Genomic DNA, 9,982 nt, shown 5'->3' with positions numbered 1-9,982 from the left:
ACGGATTTGTGAGCTGCTTGTTGTGGGTGCTAGGAACCAAACTCTGGTCTTTTGCAAGAGCAGTGTATACTTTTGACTGCTAAGTCATCTCTGCAGCCCTTCTCTATCAGTTTTAAAAGACAGATTTGCTTGACATAGCAATGTCAGTTAGCTAGTGTTTACTTGAAGGACTTGCTATTTGCCTTCCATGGCTTTTTTGGAGTTTAGGGTTGCTGACAAGAAATCTTATATTATTTTTATGCACTTGCATTTATAGATATGTAGGTCTTTTACCTCATAGCTTTTAATAGAGTTTATTTGCTTGGTGGTTTTGTCATCTTGATCATATAGTGTGCCACAGAGAGGTTCTCTGGTCATACTTTTGTGTCCTAAATGCCTCTTGTGTTCAGAGGCCCATTTCTTTTTCTAGCTTTGAGGATTTCCTGCTATAATTTTGTTGAATGGATTTTCTATACATTTAGTTCATGTAATTATATGGTCTGCTTCTGGAATTTATGAATCATCCTGCACAGTGCACATGCTAGTCTTCAGTATGTTTTTCCAATTTTAATAAGCTGCCAAAGTGAACACAATAGCAGCATATCTTATACCAAAAGAAAGCATAAGATCATTAAAATGGAAATTAGTATTTAAAATGTAGACACTTTCACAATACTCTTTTATCTAGCTAAAACAAATTACTTTATCCTTGCATATGTGTTTATCTGTGTCCTTTGGGTAGGGGTAACTTAATTATTTCTTTTGAATGTTATGTTTTCTTTTATATAATATAAGTTTTCACCTGAAATTATAAATATTTACAATTATGGATAATCTGAATATTCTGGATGGATTAATGCACAGTATCTTAACATACCTGAACATCATAGTCTACCTTTGAAAGATCTATAGTTATTTTATTTATTAAAATGAATAAATGAATAATATTTATAGGAACTCAATGATCATTCTTCAGTCTTTTTTTTTTTTCTGTCTTTTTACCATGACTTCACTTTTAATGTATTGGGAAACAATTTCCAAGGTTACTTGATTAGAATATACTTTTGTTACATATTATCTGATATAGGCACATGCTTTCTTCAGTGCTAAATTTTAGACATAGAGATGTGACAATTTGGCTTAAATGGCATAAACGTGCTTGTGGTCCCATATTCTTTATATTGCTTAAAGTAGAGAATCAAACATTTTCATTACCTGTGTTTGCGGTATATTTTGTTTTGTTATGTTACTGGGTTACTAAGAATTCAACTCAGGGCCTTATCTGTGTTAGGGAACTGCTCCACCACTGATTAACATCTCTAATCCCTTTATGGTTTTATTTTGAAATGAGGCATTGCAGCATAGTCCAGGCTTGCCTTGAACTTACACTTTTCCTATCTGAACTTCCTGAGTCCTGGCAGGGTGGGAAAATTCTGGATTTACATAGCATCAAGGAGTGAAGTGTGACAGAGGCCTTATTCCTTATTGGAAATCTGAGGGTAGAGGGATTCTCTGATGTGTACACAGAGAACTTGGGGTCATCTTCTCTAACAAATGGGGAACCACTAAGCACTTCCAGGAGTGTTTGCACCAGTCATTTACAAGGAAACATGGTCCTTAAAGCTCTGTGGAAATGGATTTGGTCAAGCAAGACCTGTCTTTTAAAGGAAAACTTTCCTAATTTCATACTGGAGATTGGAGAAATTAGCCACGGGGTTACTTTGCCAAAACTTTCCATCCGGACTCCAAAATGAAAGCTATTCTGATGAGAATATCAAGGATAGTCTGGGTCATATTATATAAGCCAGGTTGGATTTCAGAAAATGAAATGCCCCATTTTTATACATTGCTAATAAAATCAAGCTTATGACTTCTCTCTGAAAATTTTAGGCACCACCACTACCACCACAGTGTTGTAGCTTCTAATGCATTCAGATGAACACTTACTGGTTTTAGAGGGGTTCAAAGAAAAAGAGAATCACTTTATTCGTCTTTTGCATTGGTAATAAAGTGATGTTTACATTTATTTCACTTTCATGCAATTTTTCTTGGTGAGTGTCTTAGTTAGAGTTCTGCCATGATGCACCATGACCAAAAGGCAAGTTGGAGAGGGAAGGGCTTATTTGGCTTATACTTCCATATCACTATTTATCACTGAAGGAAGTCAGAATAGGAGCTTAAACATAGCAGAAACCTGGAGGCAGGAGATGATGCAGAGGCCACGGAGGAGTACTGTTTGCTAGCTTGCTCAGTCCACAAGGCTGGATGTCTCAGCTGGTCTTCAGTATATGCTAGAATTTTGAAGAAGTAGGCTCTAATGCCAGTGAAGGAATGAACTTGCTAGCAAGGTGAGAGCAAACAGGCAAAGAGCAAAAGCTTCCTCCTTCTGTCCTTATATAGGCTTCCAGCAGGAGGTGTGGTCAAGATTAGAGGCAAGTTTTCCCTCAACATATGATCTAGATAAAGGTGTGTCTTCCCAACTCAAGATCTGGATTAGAAATGGATCTTCCTATTTTAAGGTAAGCAAAAAATCCCTCCCTCATACATATGCTCCTCTGTTTTTGGGTTTTAGTTAATTCCAGATGTATTCAAGTTGACAAATAAGAATAGCCATTACCTATCCTTAGCACATGAGGAGACTTTTTGGTGCCCACTACCTATGATGGGACACCTTGCACAGCCTTGAGGCAGGAGGAAGAGCTTGGACCTGCCTCTATTAAATGTACCTCCCCATGGGAGGCCTTACCTTCTTGTAGAAGGGAATGGGAGGTGGGTTGGGAGGGGGGGCTGGAGGAGAGAAGAGGGAGATCTTTGATTGGTATGTAAAATGAATAAAAAAATTTCTTCATTAAAAAAGTCAACTTGACATGCAATAATTAATTATGTCATAATTAATTTCCAAATTAAAACAGTAACAAGGTCATAATAATGCCAAAACATTATATAACTATCCCATGTACAATAATTCTTAACAAAGTATGACAGAAACACTCATGTCAACTATAAGCCTCATTTCTGTAACTGATCACATGACCTTAGTTGGTATTTATAACTACCTTTCTCTACCACCTATTTTTATCTGTATTGACCCCACCCCTAGCAAGCACCTCAGCAGGTCTTGGCTCTTTCCCTGGAGGAGTGACCCGCACCTTCCTTCCTGAAGGGTCTGTGCCCTTTGCCATCCTGGATCAGACTGTTGTAGTTTCCCATTGACTTTAATTACAGGACATGGTAGCACCAAGAGATGCCCTGAAGGATCTCCTGCACTCCAGACATTATCCTTCTTACCTCCATTGTGGAGAAGCAATCCAATCTACCTGTGGTAACCTGAATCAATCGCCCCTCCTAATAGTATTATTCCTTTTTTATCCTGTTGCTTTAAAGGCATCAGAAGCCCAAAGTGACCAGGGGAAGTCTGAGCTTCCAGTTCAATGGAATGTTTGTTGTGGCTTCTGCCTGAAGTGCTCCCATATCTGAAACAAAACTTCTAGGCTAGCAGAACTTAAGGCAGCGGGGACAGGAAGCAAGTATTTTCCTACTGGGTTACTAGGGGTGATAGTGAGGGGCACTGTTCCCCTTTTCACTCCTTGATTACTGGACGCATGGATGCTGGCTATTTGAGAAACTGGACCGTATATAGGAGAATGACTCAAAGCCTGTACTACCTTCTAGAGAACCCTGTCCCACTCCCCCAGGCTACTGCCATCTAATTGATACTGTAAATGTGTCTTCAAAAAGACCATTCCATCTTTCTCTCCAGCCAGCTATTTCAAGATGGTGAAGAACAAGGTAAGACCAGTGGATTCCATGATCATGGGCGCAATCTCACACTTTTCTAGCTGTGAAGTGAGTTTGTTGGTTATAAGCAATACGGTGTGAAATACCACAATATTGGATAAGGCATTCTGTAAGCCTACGGATGCTGATTTCAGGAGAAGCATTAGGTGCAGGAAAGGCAAACCCATAACCAGAATAAGTATCTACTCCATTAAGGACAAAGCGTTGTTCTGTCCATGGAGGAAGTGGTCCAATGTAGTCAACCTGCCATCAGGTGGCTGGCTGGTCATCCCTGGGGAATGATGCTATATCTAGGGTTTAGAGTTGGTATCTGTTATTGACAGATCTGGCACTCAGCAGCCCTGTAGCCAGGTCAGCCGTGGTGAGTTGAAGTCCATGTTGTTGAGCCCATGCACAAGCCTCATCTCTGCCACCATGCCTGCTTTGTTATGTATCCATAGGGCAATGACGGAAATGGCTGAGGAAAGAGGCTGACAGTCCATAGAACAGGTCATTCTATCTACTTGGTTTTTGAATTCCTCCTTAGCTGAAGTCACCTTTCAATGAGCATTTACACGGGACACAAGTATCTTTGCATCCTTTGCCCATTTGGAGAGATCTCTCCACATTCTTCTTCCCCAGATGTCCTTCTCACCAATTTTTAAACCATGCTTGTTCCAAGGACTTGACCATTGGCTACAATCTATGTGCCAGTGAACAATCATACATCTGGCCATTTTTCCTTCCAAACAAACAGTAATAATAATAAATACCTCAAGGTGTACTGCCAAAGTTCTGCCCAATGTGAAGAGTTCCCTTCACTAGTATCTTTCAGGGTTGTCCCAGAAAGGGGTGATAATGCTGCAGCCCTTATTAAAGGGGTAATGCTGCTGCATCCATTTCTGGCTGGTGCCCTTATTACATACAGAACCATCAATAAATCAGTCCTAGTCTTTTCTTCTCAGTCAATCCACCATAGGGAACACACCATGAGTCCACAGGTATATACTTGGCAGCAGACAGCATTGTAATGAGAGTAGAAGCAATATGTATTTAGGCAACTTCTTCATGTAACTTGCTTGTGTGACAACCAAGAATAGCCATTACAGTAAATATTGTTATTGCCACCGAAATCAAGCCAGTTAAGGAGCCTGGACTTCATTACAGAAGTCGAAGGGTTGTAATTTTAACCCAAGTGCCTCCAACTGTAAAGTCTTTTCTTACTAATATTTCATCCTCCTTCCTTCCTTAATAGAACTTACACCCTCACTTTCACTTTTAATTTGCATATCCTTTTTACTTAGCATTCTGTTCTTGTCTGAAACAGTAAGTGAATAAACAATCCGCACACCCGTGCACTGGGAAAGCTCAGTTTACTTACTTGTTTAGGACACATACATACATAGCCTCTTGTTCCTCCACAATAAAGGTTAGATGGGAGACAGAGGAGTTCTGCTTTCCAATGACTCCTGTCACCCTGTAGACAATTGGCAGCAGGGGAGCAGCAGCTGCCACACTCTTCAGATATCTCTCTATTTAAAGTTCAGAGGCACAGGATAACAATAAGGAAGAAAGACATAGCCCAGACTAAGCCACTCAACAATAGAAATAATGGCTGAAAAAGGTAAGCTGTAAGGCATGGGGATTTCTTGACATAAACTACTTCCCGGCTTTTACTTCATTTCTTAGCATTTTGATCCTAGGAAGGTAAGCTCTCTGCTAAAGAACCATTAGCTACATGTTTTAGTGTGGCTGCAAAAAGCTATTAAATATGCAGTCTCTGGACCATGCCTGTATGATGAGTAGTTTTGAAATAATTAGTGAAACAGAATAATTTCATACCTGCTTTTTTGGAAAGGTGAATTATAAACTAATTGTTTCTCAGTATTGAACTATATTTGAAATCTTGGGGGTTGTTGAACCAGAAGTAAGAGCAGTTGAGTTCTTTGTCAGGTCTGCAGGATGGCTGTGTGAATTTGGGGAAGTCTTCCCACTTTTTTGAGTCTATATTATGACTTTCAAATGAGAATACTGAACTTAAACATCTCTGATATGCTCCAAATCTGAATTATTTGTCTCCAATTCTCAAACCTTATTTCATATTTATATGCTTCTATAAAATAATTGATTCCAATATGACTAAATAGACAGACTGAATACATCTTTGTCTGAGAAGCTGTTTTTAAATACATACACGACAATCTTTGCTTTCAATCCCGACAACAATCAACATTGTGAGACATGCATATATTATCACCCCCATTTTCCACTTAAGGAAATGGAGATATAATGAAGTTTAGTATGTGTCCATGGTCACTAGGATGTAGAGGCACCAGGCATTGGACCCAGACAGTGTTGCTCCACAGTGGAGTGCCCTAAAGAATGCTTCCACTGGTAGCTACTTTGGTAAGCTTGGAACTGGACAAACAAGTAAGCATTTTGAAAAGGCTCTTGCATTTAAAGAGAAGTTTTATTTGTGCCATCTAGGAAGAACATTGGGTTTCATGTATTACCATTTCCAAATGATGCATCAGATTATGGTAGAACTGAAAATATTGGTGTTAAAAGATGACCAGTGATGTTATACTTGGTTAAAATGCACAGACACTTGAATTGTTCTTACAATGCGTAGCTTATAAAGGGGTAATTTTTTTAGAGCTTGATATGCAAATTTTTCTAAAACAGGTGTTATAAAATTTTATTAAAACACATTTGTATTTTAAACATTTATACTCAATTGGAATAGCTATTAATTTTCAAGTCCTTTGAAGTTAATTGAAGTTCTGTATCACTTACATGAATAATTAAAAAAAATACTGTCATGTACTTTCACTCTAATGGTATCTTAATTCACAGAAAAAAATCTTTCTTCCAAATGAGACCAAAGTATGTCTCATAATCTTTGCTTTACCCTTAAAGCAACAGCACATGGCAGGTAAGGAGGAGATTTCTCCCTTATGTGCATTATACCTGTTTAAGGTCACACAATTAAGAGAAGCAAGAAAAGCCCATTTTGTCTGATCAGAAAGACTTCAACATTTTATGAAAAACATTGAAACTATTAAATTCATTTAAGCTTCAGAAAGTTGGCTATTATGAAAGTATCTTCTAATTTTAGAAGTTCCTCCTCTCCTGATGACTTTATTTTGATAGCATTAACCACCCTTCACTTTTGAAGTGACGGAAATTGTAATGGGACTGCAGTTGCTAAGAACATCCATCTCTCTCTTAGCTAATGGCGTATGATCTCATTGTGCTCTTCAATTAAGACTATGTCGTCTTAGTCCTCAACACAGAGACATGAATTCTATAAGATGTTCTTCTGTGCTGCTTTTCAGTCTTTTGTGTCGGTTATATGTGTGTGTTTACTGAATAAATAAGACTGAGATACAGTGAGCAATAGAGAAAACTATGTATATAAATTGCTTTTTTACAGACCAGGTACAAGCAGGAGATGAATCATTATACAAGCATCTTTCATGTGTGTTGGATTATTATTGCCTATAGTGAAGCTCAGTGCTGGTGGTGATAGTGAATGACTTTAAAGAAATAAATTCTTTTTTTCTGATGATGATTATGTAAGGTATGATATTTTCCTTTTCCTGTGAAATTTAAGATTAAAGTCAGTTCTTGAGACCAAGAGCAATTCTCAAAAGAGTCCAATCTTGCATATTATGAGTAATTCAGTTCAGTAGGAATTACCTCACAGTTATATTGGATTGTTGTTATATAAACAGCAGCTAGATCCATCACTGAACAAACTCCTGAGTATGTTCTGTGTCCACTAAACACAGGCAGGGTGGTTCAAGTTTACAAAGCTTTGCACATGTTGCATCATTTGACTGAGGAAGCAGCCAGGAGGTAGATACTGCAAGTTCCACTACCCAGCAGGAAACTTCAAGTTCAAAACTGCACAAGGTCATGGAACTGTAAAAAGGTGACCTGTGGTTTGAACCCAAGACTTCTATTTCAAATATCCAGGGTTTATAACTCAGTTGCAGAGTGTCTTCCCAAGAAAACAAGATAAAACCATTCTTGTATGAGCCTGGTCAGAGTGTGCTTTTTTCTTAGCTCCCCCAGAGATCTCTCATTGTTTTTCTTTATAAAGTTTAATGCCAAGTGGGTCTATTTAATTTGTTTTCATTGCTTTTATGCAGAGTCAACATCACCACAGCTCATGGTTCCCATTCTTCTCCTGGTTGGATGGATTGTAGGCTGCATCATAGTGGTTTACATTGTCTTCTCCTAGAAAAGTAAGAGTTTTAATAATGAATGTTTGTTCACCGCATAATTGTTCTAGAATTGATCTTTTCTGTTTTACTAATGAAATGTTTTGTCTTTCAGACAAGAAGACTTCAGGCTGATACCATTTAGAAGAACTAAAGAAAACATGGACATGGCTGATCATTAAAGGTGTCTCATGTAAATAGCTGCAGTGTTTTGTATCCTTTAAAGCTAGAGTTTGTTCTCATAAGAATATCTTAGGAACTTGCTGGAAATTACAGATAAAAAAATATAAGAAAATTCAGGTGAACTTTTCTGTGTCAAGAAAGTTGAAGATAAATGCTTAATTATGGCTAAAGACACATTAAGCAATAGGATTGAGTATGACGATTCAATTAGATTAGAAAATGTTTTGTATCCTTCTTCCCAAATGGATAAATGGATTAAGGAACAGACAATAAACAGAAGATAGAGGACAACTGAAAAACTTGGATCTTACCACTGGCTTATAATGAGAAATGTAATTTAAACCATACTGAAAGACTATTGCTTACAGATGTGTAACAAATAAAAACGTTGGACATCATTGGTGTTGGTAAGGCTGTGGGAGATAAGCACTTTCATACACTGTCTTTGCAAATTCAAAATGGAACATTTTATTGTTGTTTGCCTTTTGGAGAACATCCTGGTGTTGTCCAAATTGGATTCAAAAGATCCTTCTGCCTCAGGTTTCTTGAGTAGCTGGGAATGTGGGTGTGTACTATTTCCCCCAACTAGGTATAAAACCCCGGGGGTATAGTTGGAAGTTCATATCTTCCAAAACTTGTTTTTTTATTTTGAACCAGTTGTTTGTTTTCAAAGAATATGTTAATTTTCACAAGGATAGCAGCAAAATACAAAATGGCTTATCATGTGGGGGGTAGAATCAACTGTGATGTGCACATGAAATAAGAGAGATGTAACTTTAGAAAGGAATGAAAAAGGTCTTTAAATATTGATGTGATGTAATCTCCACAACAAAAACATATTAATTGGAAAAAAAATTAAGTAGGCTGGAGAGATGGCTCAGCAACTTAGAGCACTGGCTGGCCTTACAGAGAACCCAAGTTCAATTCCCAACACCCACATATCTGTAACTCCAATATCTGTAACTTCAGTTCCAGGGAATTCAACACCCTCTTCTAGCTTCTTGGTGACAGGCAAGCAAATAATACACAGATGTATATGCAGTCAAAGTACTCATACATATAAAATAAAATAAAATAAAATAAAATAAAAATAATGAAACATTTAAAAAGTCAGGTATATCTACTACCATTTGTGTAAGAAAAGGAGGAGTTTAACCAATATGCATGTAACTAATTTACCGCAGAGCCAAACAGTGGAGGTTAGATACTTCTGCATGTACTTTGTTTTATAGTGTTTCATTTTTAGGATACTATGAATATTTTATAAATTAGAAAAATCAATTATATCCCAAATTGAAAACAAGCTAAAAGCAATCTAATAACATGTAAGTTTGGTGAGTGTCTTAGTCAGTGTTACATTACTGTGAAGAGACACCATGACCAAGGCAACTCTTATAAAAGAAAGCATTTAATTGGGTATTGCTAGCATTCTCATTATGGTAGGGAGCATGGCAGCATGCAGGCAGGTAAGGTGATGGAGAAGTAGCTGAGAATTCTACTTTTGGATCTGCAGGCATCAGGAGGAGAGAGACACTGGATCTAGCTTGGGCTTTTGAGAACCTCAAAGCCCACCCTCAGTGACATACTTCTTCCTATAAGGTCACAACTCCCAATCTTTTCAAATAATGCCACTCCATGCTGACCAAGCATTCAAATATATGTACCTATAGGGGTCATTCTTATTCCAGCCACCCCAGTAATATAACCTAAAAGAGAAAGTCAATCTTTCATGTGATTTAAAACACAGTATATGTTCTCTACTATATGTATCTTATGGGCTAGATAACTTAAAAACCACATTCAGCTGGGTGAGG

The 9,982-nt window shown here is 37.7% G+C and overlaps 1 protein-coding gene and 1 non-coding gene across 2 annotated transcripts; one reads left to right on the top strand and one right to left on the bottom strand.

Moving 5' to 3' along the window:
• Positions 1 to 468: 468 nt before the first annotated feature.
• On the bottom strand, positions 469 to 577 carry LOC114710403. The gene has a single exon (XR_003737054.1). It is a non-coding gene; the product is annotated as a U6 spliceosomal RNA (small nuclear RNA).
• A 4,695-nt stretch (positions 578 to 5,272) lies between these two features.
• Positions 5,273 to 8,187, top strand: Strit1 (small transmembrane regulator of ion transport 1). Its single transcript, XM_028894526.1, has 3 exons — positions 5,273 to 5,380; positions 7,914 to 8,009; positions 8,101 to 8,187. Exons 1-2 carry the CDS (start codon positions 5,368 to 5,370, stop codon positions 8,003 to 8,005), a joined length of 105 nt encoding a protein of 34 aa, XP_028750359.1. The 5' UTR covers positions 5,273 to 5,367; the 3' UTR covers positions 8,006 to 8,009; positions 8,101 to 8,187.
• Positions 8,188 to 9,982: the final 1,795 nt, after the last annotated feature.

The sequence above is a fragment of the Peromyscus leucopus genome, chromosome 6 (assembly GCF_004664715.2).
Source record: "Peromyscus leucopus breed LL Stock chromosome 6, UCI_PerLeu_2.1, whole genome shotgun sequence".
Taxonomy (NCBI): domain Eukaryota; kingdom Metazoa; phylum Chordata; class Mammalia; order Rodentia; family Cricetidae; genus Peromyscus; species Peromyscus leucopus.
The sequence above is the reverse complement of the archived record's forward strand: the minus strand, read 5'-3'. Positions and strand labels throughout refer to the sequence as shown.